Source organism: Lissotriton vulgaris, chromosome 6 (genome assembly GCF_964263255.1).
Source record: "Lissotriton vulgaris chromosome 6, aLisVul1.2, whole genome shotgun sequence".
NCBI classification, from domain to species: Eukaryota; Metazoa; Chordata; class Amphibia; order Caudata; family Salamandridae; genus Lissotriton; species Lissotriton vulgaris.
Window position 1 is genome coordinate 1,333,241,700 of NC_141694.1, and position 16,182 is coordinate 1,333,257,881.

Here is a 16,182-nt window from a genome sequence, read left to right on the forward strand (position 1 = left end):
TCCGATTTGGTCCACGGCCCTGCTCCTGACCCTGAAGGTGTGAGGCGGCAGGCTGCTGCGAGGCCGGAGTGTGGAAGTGCTGTGGCCTGTGCAGCTGACTAAACGTAGCGGGCTGACCCCCCTCTCCCCCCCCGCCTACCCCCCACCCCTATACAATCCTCCTGGGAGGCCACTGCGGGTAAAGAGCGGTGAGTTCAGCCTATGGGCTTTGCCCTTGATTTATCAGACTAAATGCCTGTCGTGTGTGAAGCAGTGCAGGCAGTGGGCGCTGCGCTCGCTTACTTGGTGCCCCTGCACCCCCAAGCAGCAGTAGCCTGAATCATCTGTTCCATAACAGAGGTGCCTGAGATAATGAGAGATAATGACCATTGTCTGAACACCCAGCAGGATGGAGCTACGGAGAGGGCTGATTTCAGAGGATTCTGGGAACTGACTTGCTGCACTGCCTGCTTATATCCAGAATTGGGGAACAGAGGATTGGATCCTTGCCTATGGATATACCGCAGTTGTTGAGACCCTCCGACATCTCCACGCACAGACGAAACGCTGCGGGCCCCACATGCGATGCTTCATGTAATCGGCCTTGATTTGGGTGATTTCCTGGCGATAGTGGGACTCAGCCTGGGCAGTAGCCCTTTCCGAGCATCGCCATTACACGTTACTGACTATAGCCTGAACAACAATTGTGGGGCGGGCCTCGCTGGGGGAGAGGAGTGAAGATACCCTAAGTGCATGCAGTCCTCCTGTTCCTTGGGTGTGTCTACTGTAGACACAACATGGGTCGTTCAGACCCCAAGCAGAGAAGACTTACATTCAACTGCACTGGGCCTGCTGGTCACTGCAGCTCCCAGTCAGATTTGGAAGAGCCCTTGGAACGAGGTGGTGCTGCGGGCTCAGCATGTGACATCTCGGCTGTGATGGTAAAAATTGAGGCGGGCTTCAGTGCCATGGCGGCACGCTTCGATACGCCAACTGGCCACATGGACAGTCTGTGCAAGCGGATGGACAGGCAGGGAGCCCAGATGGATGGCGCTGAAGAAAGGATCTCCATCTTGGAGGATACTTCAGTGACAACGCAGAAGCGCCTATTTAAAATGGGGTGCCTTTTATAGCAAGTGGCAATCAAGAACGAGGACCTTGATGCAAGGTCTCGTAGGAATAATATCCATATCTTGGGAATTGCAGAGACTACCAACATTGGGGGGTCTTGAGAACTTTGTTGAGCAATTGCTACTGGCTCTCTTTGACTGCCCTAGTTGCTCCAACACTTTTGCAATCAAGCTTGTACACTGCTCATTGTGCCTGTGACCTCCGGAAGGCGCACCACTGCGATTCCTTATAGCCAGTCTGCTCAATTATAGGGACAGACACACAGTGCTGCGGTTGGCCCGGGTTCCCTTCAATACCAAGGTTCGAATATTTCAATCTTCCCCCATTTCACCCCAATGGTACAGGAGGCTCTGCGGAAATCCAAACGGAACATCCCCAAATGGTGAGACCTATTACAAAACTATCCCTGGTGGGTCTCCATCAAAAGACCACACACACCTGGATGCTAATGAAATGCGGGGACACAAGGGACCGCCCACTACATCTAGTAATGAGAATGGAGGGGATGGTTGGCCGCTGGGTCTGATGCCTGATACCCTTGCCTCTTTGCTTGTATATAAGTCAGCAAATGACTTATGTTACATATCACCTCACCTTTGTATCCAAATTTCTAGTGGCAAGCACCACATTCTAGCTTCGACTCTCTACTTTGCAGGGATCGCCGGAGTCAGAGTTGTTCCCATGCTCCCCATGGTGAACACCATTTTGGATTGTTGTGGCTTATGTTTTTCTTTCTTTCTTGAGGGGCTAAACAGGATTCACTGGATGTTGGGTGGAAGGGTGGTCGGACTCTACTGTGGGACTGTTTTACTAGAGTTTAAATGTTTTTGGAAGTTGAAATTCACATCTTAGCATTCACCATCTCCACTGTAGTATGGCACAGGGCCCTGGTCAAGTCCATCGACCTATGCGTAGTCACCTGGAATCTAAGCGGTAAGAACAATGACCACAAAGGAGAAAACGGTATGGACATATCTTAATAGACATTCTGCAAAAAAAAAAAAAAAATATTCAGGAAACCCATTCCCCACAAGCTGACCATACATTTGCTAGGAATCAGGGAACACATTGATATTTCTCGTGTTACAGCGCCTACTCGCGCGGTACCTGTATCTTAATTCATAAAACTGTACCTTTGCTCTGTAATTCATAAAACTGTACCTTTGCTCTATCATTCACACTAGGTGGACAGGGAGGGCGGATATCTACTAGTACATGAACACTGGAAGACAAAAGTACCTTATTAGTCAATATATACGCCCCTAATATTTTTAAAAACCTTCATGCCCGACTTCACAGCTTCGAGGTGGACCATTTTATTATTGTTGGGGATCTTATTTTACCACTCTGTTTGCAAACCAACTCCACCAGCATGCACCCGTCAGACAAACCCAGGGCCTGAGAGGCACTTCGCCACATCATCAACACATATGCTGCATGATACACGGGGCACCCATCACCAGACGCAATCAGGATACACCTTCTATTCGCCGCCTCATTCGGTCTGGACTCGATTAGACTATTGGCTATTGTCGGCCACAGCTCACTCGTGGATGTCTGAGGTAACAGTGCTCTTTTGAAAAATCTCAGATCACAACCCAATCTTACCGAAACTTCGGATTCCATATGGAAGTGGCATAGAGTTCAGCTGGCGTTTCAACAGCGATTCACTTCAGGACCAGTGTTCCGTAGGGAACTTCATAGGTGCTTTCTTGAACATTCTGAGCACAATGCCGGAACTGTGCCCTCACAGGTGACCTTGTGGGAGGCCACTAAGGCCTCCATCAGAGGGGTGGGTATATCTACCAGCAGGTGGGCATCCCAGGGCTCACGTGCCCCTTGGTTGTGTTTTTCTCTGCTTTTGTGCCCAATTTTGTGTTCATTGTCTGATCGTCCTGCCCCTGTTTTGATCCGGTTTTTGTGCCTCTCTGCCGCCTGTTTCCCGCTGTTTCCCCCGCTCCCTGCCGCTGCTCCACCGCGGCCCCGCCCCCTTTCGTTTTTCTGTACCCTCGCCCCCTCCTAGCCGCCACCGAACTTCCGCCTCCCAGCTGCTCCTCCCTCCCTCCTCCCTCCCACTCTCCATTTATGGCAGAGTCCACGCGTACGCACAGCGTTCACGCCAATTGTGCGCCGAAGGCGTGCCAAAGGCAAGCCCGTCTACGCCTGGACCGCTCCGAGCACTAGGAACCCTGAATCTCGACGATGCCAACGTACCCGACTAACCTACGACGCTGCCACCCTCTGCGCTCTCAACACCGGCCAGAACACCGCCTGCTACCTTGGCACCCCGAAACGCACCCACGGGCCTTTCACCTGCTAAGAGTGCAAATTCACCTGCATCCGTCCCGGACCAGCACCCACCAAGCCCACCACCAGCAGGAATCACCTCAAGTGCATCCTGCGCAACACCCGCTCCATCCACAGGCACGTAGTCGAACTCTGGAACCTCCTAGACACAACCGCACCTGACGTCGCCTTCCTCACGGAAACCTGGATGAACGCCTCCTCAGCCCCCGACGTCGCCATAGCCATCCCGGAAGGCTACAAGATCACCCGGAAGGACCGCACCAACCAAACCGGAGGAGGCATCGCCATCGTGCACAGAAACATCATCCGCATCATGACCAACTCGGAAGACACCCTCACAGCCGCCAAACACCTGCACTTCCAGATACAAACCGACCCCAGGACTACCCTCAGAGGCACCCTCATCTACAGACCCCAGGGACCACGCACTCAATTCAGCGACGCCATCGCAGATTTCGTAAGCCAGCACGCCCTCACCTCCCCAGACTACATCCTCCTTGGAGACCTCAACTTCCACCTGGAGAACCACATTGACAGCAGCACTACCACCCTGCTGGACAACCTCGCCAACCTCGGACTCAAGCAACTGGTGAACACCCCCACCCACTACGCCGGCCACACGCTTGACCCCCATCTTCTCCTCCAGCAAGCACATCTCCTTCAGCCACTCCACCGGACTACACTGGACAGACCACAGCTGCATCCATTTCACCTTCAAGAAGACCACCCGCAACAGGCCCCCCGCAGAAGCTGGAGTAAGATCACCGCCGACCAGCTCACCACCTCCCTCAGCCAGAACCCTCCCACCATCACGACGGACCCCAACGAAGCAGCCCGCAACCTCGCACAATGGATCACCAACTGCGCCGACGAACTCGCACCACTGAAGAAACCACCCAGCAGACCCCACAGCAAGAAAGCTTCGTGGTTCACGGACGACCTCATAAACTCAAAGAAAACATGCCGCTCCCTTGAGAAAACTTGGCGCCAAAACCAGACAACAGAGAACATGACAGCCCTCAAGAACACCACCCGGAATCACCACCAACTGATCCGTACCACCAAGAGAGCTACTTACAAACAACGACTGGACAACAACACCCACAACAGCAAAGAACTCTTCAGCATCGTCTAAGAGCTCTCCAACCCCAGCGCCTGCAACAACAACATCACATCCTCGCAAGACCTCTGCGACTCCCTCGCCTCGTTCTTTCACCGCAAGGTCGCCGACATACACGACAGCTTCGGCACTCAGACCAACCACCCAACCACCGAAACAGCGCACCCAACCGCCACCCTCTGCACCTGGAACCAGGTCAGCACCGAAGACACCGCTCGCACCATCCACTCCGGCTCCCCCACCGACCCATGCCCACACCACATCTTTACCAAAGCCGACTCCATCATCGCACCCCAACTCCGCGACGTCATCAACAGCTCCTTCGCATCAGCCACCTTCCCAGAGAGCTGGAAGCATGAGAACTCAGCGCCCTCCTGAAAAAAACCACCGCGGACCCCACGGACCTCAAGAACTTTCAACCCATCTCGCTCCTCCCGTTTCCTGCCAAAGTCATCGAGAAGACGGTCAACAAACAACTCTACACCTTCCTTGAGACAAACGGATCCCTCGATCCGTCGCAGTCTGGCTTCCGAGCTAACCACAGCACCGAGACCGCCCTCATCGCAGCTTCCGGCGACATCAGGTCTATGCTCAACAACGGGGAAACCACCGCACTCATCCTCCTGGATCTCTCAGCAGCCTTCGACACGGTATGCCACCGCACCCTGATACAACGCCTCAGCAATACCGGTATCCAAGGAGCGGGCCTAGAATGGATCATCTCGTTCCTCGCCGGCAGAACCCAAAGAGTCCGCCTCCCCCCGTTCAGGTCTGCGGCCACCGAAGTAATCTGCGGCGTCCCACAAGGATCCGCGCTCAGCCCCACCCTCTTCAACGTCTACATGAGCCTCCTAGCGGCCATCGCACGCAAACACAACCTCGACATCATCTCCTACGCCGACGACACACAGCTGATCCTCTCCCTCATCAACGACCCGGACACCGCCAGAGCCAGCCTCCAGGAAGGAATGAAGGACGTCGCGGAATGGATGAAGCTCAGCCGGCTGAAGCTGAGCTCAGACAAGACGGAAGTCCTCATCCTAGGACCCTCCCCATCGGCCTGGAATGACTCCTGGTGGCCACCTGCCCTGGGCACCGGCCCCAAACCCACAGACCACGCACGCAACCTGGGCTTCATCCTGGACTCCTCCCTACAGATGACCAAGCAAGTCACCGCAGTCTCATCGTCCTGTTTCAACACCCTACGCATGCTCTGAAAAATCTTCAGATGGATTCCCACCGCTACCAGGAAAACGGTCACCCAGGCCCTCGTCACCAGCCGCCTAGACTACGGAAACACCCTCTACGCCGGAACCACATCCAAGCTCCAGAAAAGACTGCAGCGCATTCAGAACGCCTCGGCCAGACTCATCCTGGACATCCCCCGCCACAGCCACATCTCCTCCCATCTGAAGAATCTGCACTGGCTCCCCGTCAGCAAGAGAATTACATTCAGACTCCTCACCCACGCACACAAGGCTCTCCACGACAAGGGCCCCATGTACCTCAACAACCGCAATTCTACACGCCAACCCACCAGCTCCGCTCTGCCAGCCTCGCCCTTGCCGCCGTCCCACGCATTCGCAAAGCTCCGGCCGGAGGAATATCCTTCTCCTACCCGGCAGCCAAGACATGAAACTCCCTCCCCACCCACCTCCGGCGGACACAGGACCATCTCGCCTTCAGGAAGCAACTCAAGACCTGGCTGTTCAAGCAGTAGCGACCCCCTCCTAACCCCCCTACCCCAGCGCCTTGAGACCCTAACGGGTGAGTAGCGCACTCTACAAATTCCTTGATTGATTGATTAGAGATATCTGCATGCAATTAAGCCAGATTGACACTAAACTGTAGGAGCTGGAGCCTAGTGAGGAAACTGATCGGGTGCCTGGGCTGACTCGATGGGCGGAACTAGTGGCTGAGTACTGTGAGTTGTCAGAATGGGAATCCGCATACCTGAGTAAACACATCCAAACTCATCAAGGCCTTGGCAAGAGGCCTTGGCAAGAGGAACTCCACTGTCAATGGATTCAAACTACGGGATCCTTCGACGTGATAACTATTACCTCACGCATGAGAGAGGCGTTTGGATGGTGGACTTTGAAGTCACACCTCTCGCAGGGCATCTCCTTTTTGCCTTTGATCCCGAAATTCATAGTCCCCATCGATGCTTGCATGGAAGGTTGGGGAGGTCATCTTTAAGACCTTCAGATTCAGGGAAAATGGTCCTCATCCCTGCGTCAGATGCATATTAACAGGCAGGAGTTAAAGGACAGTTTTCTCTCCCTGCAGGCTTTCTGTCCTCTGAATAGGGGTTCATCGGTTTGGTCCGTACGGACAACACCACAAGCATGTTTTATTTCAACAATCAAGGAGGAACCAAATCTCTTAATCTCTCTCAGGATGCCCAGCAGCTCTGGAGCTGGCTTGCATTTCACAGGATATCCCTAACAACGGAACATGTTCCAGTGCTTCTGAATACTCTGGCAGACACCCTCAGCAGGACCAAAGGCAACTGCCACGAGAGGGAGCTCTAACAAGACCAACTGGACAGGATTTTTTCACATTGGGGGAAACCATAGCTGGACTTGTTTGCGGCCCACACCAATTCCAAATGCCAATTTTTAGCAAGCAGATTCCCTCTCCCAAACTCTCAGGGAATATATGCTTACCCCTTTCCTCCCATTCCACTGATACCCAATGTCATTACGAAAATGAAAATGGAGCACTGCCGCCTTCTTCTGATGGAGCCAGATGGCACAGACAGAACTGGTCCACGGAGCGTCTCCTCCTCTCAGAAGCCCAGCCCATCCATCTGCTCCCGACACCAATTCTGACGAGCAACCTAGGTCAGATGTGTCATCCGTAGCCAGCATCTCTTTGTTTGCACGTGTGGCTCCTGAATTCTTTGAATTTAAGGATTTGACTATTGCACAAGAGTGCAAAGACATTATCGCCAGATCCCGTATGGATAGTATCAACAAGACGTACAAACTGAAATGGAAGCGGTTCTGCAATTGGTGTCTGCAAAGCAAGGTACATCCTTATCTCTCTGCTCCAGAGCAAATCCTACTGTACTTACTGTCTTTGGCAAAGTCTGATCTGGTATACTCTTCAATTAAGGTTCATCTCACAGCTATCTTTAAATATAGGCACTCCCCGAAATGCCAATCTCTCTGCTCTACCAGAGCATTTCATGAAAGGACTGTTTCGTACGTATCCACCCGTTCAAGCTCCACCCCCTAAGTGGCACTTAAATGTTGTCTTATCAGAATTGATGAAACAACCCTTTGAGCCCATCCATAAGGCTGACATCAAGTTCCTGACGTGGAAAGTAGCACTCTTGCTCACCCTAACATCAAACTAGAAGGGTTAGCAAAATACAAGCTTTCCCCTATAAAACATTCTTTCCTTCGTTTTACAGATAAAATGGTTATCCTCAGGACGAATCCCAAATTAATCTCTACGGTTCCTTCGCAGTTCCACTTTAACAAACCTGTCACTCTCAGTACTTTCTTTCCCGGATCCTTCTACACCGGCGGAACGAACACTACACACTCTAGACATCAAGAGGTGTCTTAAATTCTATCTGCAAAAGACTAAGTCTGTCCGTAAGACAGATCAAAAGGTCGTCAGGGCACTGTGGTTTCCAAAGCTACTATCGCAAGATGGATAGCAGTCACAATTCAGTTTTGCCACGATAAGGCAGGCAAACCGTTGTCGAGGACAGTTAAAATGCACTCCACAAGGGCAGTCTCTACATCGGCTGCCATGTTCGTTGGGGTGCCATATGAAAAAATCTGCAAAGCTGCGACGTGGAAAACTGTGCATACGTTCACACAGCATTACTGCCTGAATTCGACACAGAGCTGATGCACTCATGGGACGGGCAGTACTACGCCATTTATTTCAGTAAGGTGAGCCACTTTAATTAGATGATTTCTTTTTGTTGTCAGTATTGATCTGCATCTGTAAATGTATCTTTATTGCTTATAAAAGTAGGTATACTTGTTCAAGCTGACAATAGAGGTGTTTATTTCACGTCAACGCCTTTATACGCATTTATTTTTACACCAACACTTTCACAAGACACTCCTTTTGTGAATATATTTTGAAATATTATTGGCAATACCCGCAATCCACTAAGGGTGCTTATTTCTTTTACATTACTGCTTGCTATTCTGATTCAAGCATTTGAATCTATGAAAGATACCCCAATACTGGAAAATAAATAAGTTACTTACCTGTAACTGCAGTTATCCAGTATGGGTATCTTTCATAGATTCACATACAACCCACCCTCCTCCTCAGAAAGGCTCCCCTTACACTCCAGTATTAATATCCACCGGTGTGCTCGAAAATCTGAGGGATTCAGCTTCGTGGGAAGGTTCTAGAGGGTGCTGGTTACTTATTGTTGTATTTAAGAGTATATATTTTTTTAGAAAAGAAGGTAGGTAGGCTATTAAATACATGGCTGCCTCTATGATAGCCTATGGAAGTGCTTTAATTAGTGCTTTATTTATATTACCGTGGGACTCCCACTTCGATGGCGGGGAATGATTCAAGCATGTGAATCTTTGAAAGATACCAATACTGGATAACTGCAGTTACAGGTAAGTAACTTATTTCTTATTGCTGACACTTTGTCAAAGCAACAACAATTTCAGTTCAACAATTTTAAAGAAATCTCTAAATATTGTAAAGTTTCAGTCACAAGCATATTTAGATTGATCTATTTGCTTACATAATTTAGATCTGTTTTCGATACAGACGTTTGGTAATCTTTGTGTTAGATGTGTTAGTTGCCTGTAGACTTCCTTTGCATCTTTGCAGTAGGTCGTGCTTTAATCCCCCAATAGAGTGCATTTAGTCCATTCAAGTGCTGTACTTTGACTCGAGCAATAGCTGGTTCTAAAAACTATAACTCATAAATTTAAGCCCTGTAATGTTACAAAGCGGCTGACACCTATGTTTGAGCATGAGGCTAAAATCTGGAATTGGATTAATGTCCTTTGTCAGAAATGATTCAGCCCAGAAGAAGTTCACATTATACTCACAACGTCAACCACGTCCTGTATGGAACACAAATATTTTGGTCAAACCTGTGTTCATATTTATGCATCAGTAAAGAGGTGTGGAATTTGATCAAATACCTCGTTTTCCAGTGAACGAGATGTTTCAGAAGTCTTATTTGTTCAGTAAAATAAACCACTTGTCCGATTTGAACCCTCACAGTGAGGTGACAAATTAGAGCAGCTTTCTCATATCAGAGCTCTTGTGATAGTGTCTCTGGTTATGCCAGTACTTGTAGTACGTCAGGGCTTAGAGCCTAGCAAGGCTCCAATTATGCTACATGTCTGACTATACAAGCCTCTGGACATACCAGTAATTTGTTTATTTCAAATCTTTGAAATTAATATGCTTTACCTTTCAAAGGGTCTATTAAGTTATGGACTAGTTTATTTCTCGTGGAAGGGGTTTCAATATACCAGCATTTTAATGACGCTTGACTGCTGATTACAGCAGATATCTGGATATGTCATCATTATATTTGAGCCATTTCTATTTCTTTCTTACTTTACTGTCTGAGAAAGTGCCTTGTGAAGTTCTCTGGCAAAGTAGTAATTTTCAACATTCACTTGATCTCACAAATCTTACAGTTAATAAACCCAGATTATAATAGTGGTCCAGTGCGTGTGGCCAACTGAGACTCGAAGATGACACCCACAGTCTGACCGTCTCCCTATGGCCACATTGTGTAATTCTTGGACATTTAACTTCAACTCACTGTGTTCCATTTCCCCAGTTTGTCCTATCTGAGAATGTACCAAGCTCTGCATCAAACACTGGATATTTACTCTGTAGATTTAGATTACCACTGAAAGCTTTGTCAGAGTCAAAATACTGTGGGCTCAATTCTCAAAGTTATGGACTCATGGAAGTGTGGCTTAGATGCAGAAACGTTGGTTTTGCAGTCCTAAAAGGATTTACACCCATGAAGATTTTAGTGTGAGCAAATCTAGTCACAGGTGCTGAAATGCCATGAGATTTTGTGTGCAAACAGAAAGTGTTGAAGTTTTTTTTTCTTTATTGAGCATTTCAAAACTAACATCAACAATGTCTGCATATCGCATTTGTCAAATGAGTGAAAAAATAAAGTTCTACCACCCTACCATACTACTTGGAAAAAGAAAATTCCATTCCAAATATTTCACATTATTAATAAGCTTCAGTCGGAGGGCACTAGTCATCAGGACACTCTAGGCATCAGATAGTACAGAGACATGTATAAATTGATGTGTATGCTGAGCTGTATTTTAGTCCGACTCATCACACTCTATAGATGACAGGTAGGCCCAGAAGGGGACCCAGAAGTCTTTGGAGTGTGAGGTCAGGGGTTGCAGCTGTAAATAGCCCTCTCCTACTTTTTCACAACACATACTCTTTAGCCATCCAGCAGCTGTGAAGGGACAAGCACTTCCCCATCACAGTGCCAACTCTTTTAGCCAGCAGCAGCACCATGGATACCAACCTACGGGCGCCGCATGGCACCTCAAAGGTATATCCCAATAATGCCATTTATGGACTTGATGCAAGGTCTGCGTCCGTCATAGCTGAGATCCGTTCGAACACTGTCGCCCAGTAAGCATGTCCTACAGAGCAAGTCCTGGTGAGGTGTGCAAGTCAATTCCTGTGTTGTGGCACTTAGCACAGGCATCAGATCTGGTGTGCTCAAACTTAGCGATATCACATGGGGATATATAATATTGATGTAAACATTTTAAATGTAACAATTCGTGGTGTTGACAGATAGACATGTGCTACATATGTGTGCAGCAGTATACCCACATTTTGCCAGTGAATCACTTGGGATGAGTTCTGTCACCCAAACCTTACGCATTGGTAGTGTCTAGTTTTAGTGCGAGACGGGATGTATATAGTCGAGAGTTCATACGTCCTCCCTCGGTAGTGGAGATGGTCAGAGTAAGTCGGGTAAAATCATCGGGCGGGAGGGGATAAGAAGGGAGGAGCGATCGTAACTTTTTGCACAGACTCCTGAAAATGAATTGGTCCATTTATGGAATATCCCTGTGCCATGGTCACTTCAAAAGGGGTGTAACATGTCCATCAGGGAACAAGTCTCCCATATTGTAGAGGTCATTCCTATAAAACAGACCAATTTCTCCCTAGCGAGCAGGAGCCAAGTGTTGTCATGCAGCAATATTGCGTTAGATTAGAGAGGGCCACTCCCCAATATACAGTGCATACGGCGCAAATGCCCTACAGGTAGAGGACACCGTGTGTATGTCCGTATCGACGAGTGGGATTCCCTTGGGTAGAATCTGGGAGTGCGTGATTCTGTCAAGAATCGCTCTTTCAGTGCACAGATAGAGTACTCGAGCGTCAGGACGGCACCAGTGGTACATGTAATGGCATTGAGCGCAAGATAATATAAATATAAGTCGGGACACCTAGGCCCCCCCCACTCGGGCGGGGGAGTAAGTGTATCCCAAGGAATACGTGGACGAGTTCCAGCCCATATTAATCGCACATGGGTTCCCCTAAGTGTTGAAAAAGTGCTGTGTTAAGGTAATAGGAATATTAGTGAAGAGGTATAGAAAGCGAGGCAGGAATACCATTTTTATATTGCAACTCACCCAGCTATTGACAACTGAGGTCCGACAGAGCTGGCCCATAATTACATTGCAGTACCTGCTCCTTTTCTCTATGGATGTGGATGCCTATGTATTAAGTTCCGTCAGGCGCCCATTTAAACAGGAGCTCAGCAGGGGGAGGAGGCGACCCGTTCTATACCAGGAATAGGCAAATAACCAGGTACTAGACTGTCTCTCCTCAATGTAGTTCAGTGATGTCCGACCTTTAGATTCCCCTGATTTCTAAATAGATCACATAATTTCGACTTCAATTCGGTGAAATGTTTTGATATCATGGGACTTAATGACTGTGAAAGAATTGGTCCCATCCATTTCTGATCAGTGAATCCTAAAAGTAGAAATGGTGATTTGATGCAGATCATATTTTAAGCAATCATTTAAACGCAGTAAACCGATGATCCCAACTAGACACACAAATCCATAGTTCCATGAATAGAATATTCTTTTGAACGCAAATCATGCTTATGGTCAAAGCTGCTCCTTTCACAGGAAATAAGAACTAGAATGGAGGTGCCACACTGAGGCATATGTGCCAATGACTACACTAAAACAAACACTTGAAATGAAACACCACTGGCATTCATGTATAGCTTAAAATACTTTCGGAGTATTAGACTCATCAAATAAATGGACAAAGCATTTGCAGGAAGAAAATATGAAACTAGCTACATTGGAGCAGCAAACAAGGTCACCTTGATCCCTACATAATTGAGCAATTTAAAAATGCATGCCTAAGACTGAAAAACATAAGTTTTTCCAGATGAAGACATTTCTTCAATTAAAAAAAAAAAAAGTTCCTGGTCACCATTCTAAAAAAGTAAGCGTAAAGTCAGTTGCTGTGTGTTTGTAGATCTGTGTAGGACACACTGGGCACACCATTCACCTGTCCGTTATAAATTCAAATACAGTCACCAGCTGCACCTAACTGATATTTTTCCTGTGATACACCAGTACACAGCCTGTATCTATGCATGCAGTTAGTGGCCTTACATGACATACAAAGATCACCTTTCAAGTACACATCAAATGCAACCTCTGGCTGGGTAATGATCCTACACCCGGGTAATTCCACCTGTGTAGTACAATTGGCACAACTTTGTGACGCATGTGGTGCAAAGCTCTACTCCAGGAACCGTTGAAGCACATGTGGAGTGCACACAAGGCAAAGCGTGCCTTTCACTTAAACCATTTTGCATCTTTACAACATATACGGTAAACACTTTGCACCAATTCCCGGTTGTTTCATGAACGTGTCATCCACGGTGCTCCTGTATCCTAGAGATCTAAAAAGCACGATGCTGAAAAGAGCAAGCACAATTTGAATATTAAGAACTCCTCTGCAACCTTTCCTCGCCCTCCATTCACGCCTGACAGTCTTCATCAAGCAATCCTAAAACATCAACACTGTAAAATTTAAAACAGAGCGGGAAATAGGGACCAAGGTATAGGGCATTAACTTAGATTCTTACAAATGTTTTAATACTTACTAGAGGGTCCTTACTGCTAAGAGTTAAACACGGATACATCAAAGTCTAGACATAATTGTATACAAACACCTTTGGGGTCCTTCCCCAACTGCCAGGCAACTTGGAGAGGTTGGAAAATGAAGGACGATGTAATGATGAAAAATAAATGATTCAGGTTGAGGTACCGGAAAAGAGACTACCAAGGTAAGAGATACACAGGACAACCACATATGTTAATGTCAAAGGTTATACCATTCTCTCGTGAAAATCAAAGAAAAAAGGTTTTCACTGCACTCCATTAAATAAACAAGACATACCTTGTTGTACTCCTTTCATACACTGCTTCTTCGCTGATTGATTAGTATAAGGAGGTCCTGGAACATTATTTGTTGTTTCTTTTGCTTGTCTGTATTGATTAAGCTGATCAGCAAAATCGTCCTCTTCATCTTCAAAGTAGTTTCCAAACTGCTCATCGCTGTAGTTACTGTATTCATCATACTCCCTTGACTTTGTTTTCTTAACTTGTTGGTCTTTCTGGGAAGTTGCGTAGTGTCCTGACGAGTGCCCATGCTAGACAAGATACAGCAGTAATGATCAGATATGTCGTCATTTGCAAAGGATACACTCAAGTTAAGACATCTTAAAGACAACTTTTGTTACACATCTCCACTTATTTGTAATCCCCAACCATATATCTTGTGGCTGAGCGTCTATCCGAGAGAATAGCAACTAGACAGCCCATTTTCATTGTAAATTTATTGGTAAAGCAAGACTCTACACTAATTGTAATTTAAACACACCAACTCCTCCTACTGAAAGTCACATAGAAGTGTCAGATGTTCACAGCCTAATAACATACATGAGGAAGGATGGAAGGGGAGAACACCAAGGACTATTCATTAAAAGTCCTTAAGACTGTGCTTTTTGACCACAATCACAAATTAGTGTGGCCTTTGGCCATTTAAATCTGTGCCGTTCTGAGGCATTTATTTTCTACAGCTACAAGAACCGTTCTCCTTGGGAGGAAAGTTTGTGCTTTATATATTCCCTATCACAAACAGATACAGTAACAAGCATTTGCAATGCAATAGGTCCCTCATTTGGGGGAGTTTAAGCTACTGGCACAGATTTATCCTTTTGCGTTTCTGCATGAACATGATCCCGCTACTCCTGGGATACCCCCATAATAAATATAAATTAGCAGACATCTCACCTTGTCCCTGTAACAACTACGCAGTACAGTCAGATCTACACATTGCATTAGATTGCAAGACCTATACAGAGGAAAGGAAAACATTCATACTCCCAATTCTGAGGTACCACAATTTTAGGCAGTGTCGGGTGGCCATGTACTTTTTAGAAACTCTACGGGAACCATTTGTATGCTGTTCTGTTTCCTCATTTTTGTGAGCTTGTCTTAGGACGAGCAAAAAAGGTGGGAGCCATTTTAGTAGCACCAACGAATTAATTTATTTTAAATTCTGAACTGCTTTTTTCATAAACGTTTTATATGAATTTACCCGGATCAAGGTAACTGTTTAATTCTTATTTTAAATGTGTATATATGTGTATATATTGTGTTGCAATTTTTAGATAACTTGTGCTTTTATGATCAGTTTTAAAAAGATCGAATAAAGCTGTGTGACTGACTGACAAAGCCTTTTATTTAACAGTTTGGAAAACCAACAAACCTTGGACCTCCAATTTTCTCTGCCTGTTTAACCTGCACACCCTGCTGGAAGCAAACTTCTTTCTAGTCTCGGAGGAGCATTGGACGTCATCATCAGAGATTCCAAGTCGATTACCAGAATGGAAACCTGTCTGGAGTCCGGCACACAGGGTGAAGCCATAGTGTCAGTGGAGCTCTGTATGCTACCTCACTGGACTATATAGTATCCAGCTTTCTTCCTGCAGATACCAGGCCACCATGGAGTCGACAGAGGGCATATGCCTCAAACACCCCACCGGTGGCAAGAAGTCTGCACCCTGTGACTTCGCCTCACCATCCACTTTCATTGTAACTCCCCCCAGCATCCCCACACTTATCTTAAAGCTCTGTGTCTCCCTAGTCTCCTTCACCACTTGCTCTTATCCTCCATCCCATCATGCCCATGCGCCACCCTGCCTGTATATCACGTCTCCCTACCTGTGCCTCTGCCAATGTGCTGGCCTGGTCATGCGCCTGTGCAACCCATTCTACACCGTTCTTCTAGTACCACATGCAACTCCAGAGTCACAATTGCTCCTCTGCCACCTGCGCCTTCCATGCTCTCTCCACTGTGTCTTGAGCTTCTGTGCCTATCATGCTCACTTGTGTGCTTCTCATTGTAAACTCCTAGCTCTAATGCTAGTCTGAGGAGGGTGAAGGACATCCATATACAGTCTGTAGCCCCAACCTCACCCACTATAAGGGATCTTTAAGGAAAGATAAGCAAAGGCACGTGGTTTTGAGGCGAATTGTTTCTGATCCAAATCCGACCTGCTAGCCAAGATACCCGAGTAATGA

General features: G+C 47.1%; 1 protein-coding gene across 2 annotated transcripts in view; it reads right to left on the reverse strand.

Annotated features, from left to right (window-relative positions):
* ZC3H6 (zinc finger CCCH-type containing 6) overlaps positions 1-16,182 on the reverse strand; it is a 361,631-nt gene that overhangs the window by 241,211 nt on the left and 104,238 nt on the right. For both annotated transcript variants that reach the window (XM_086927473.1, XM_086927474.1), the window contains one exon: positions 13,994-14,246. In XM_086927473.1, the coding sequence (XP_086783599.1) occupies positions 13,994-14,246 (253 nt within the window). The remainder of the gene's footprint in view (positions 1-13,993; positions 14,247-16,182) is intronic.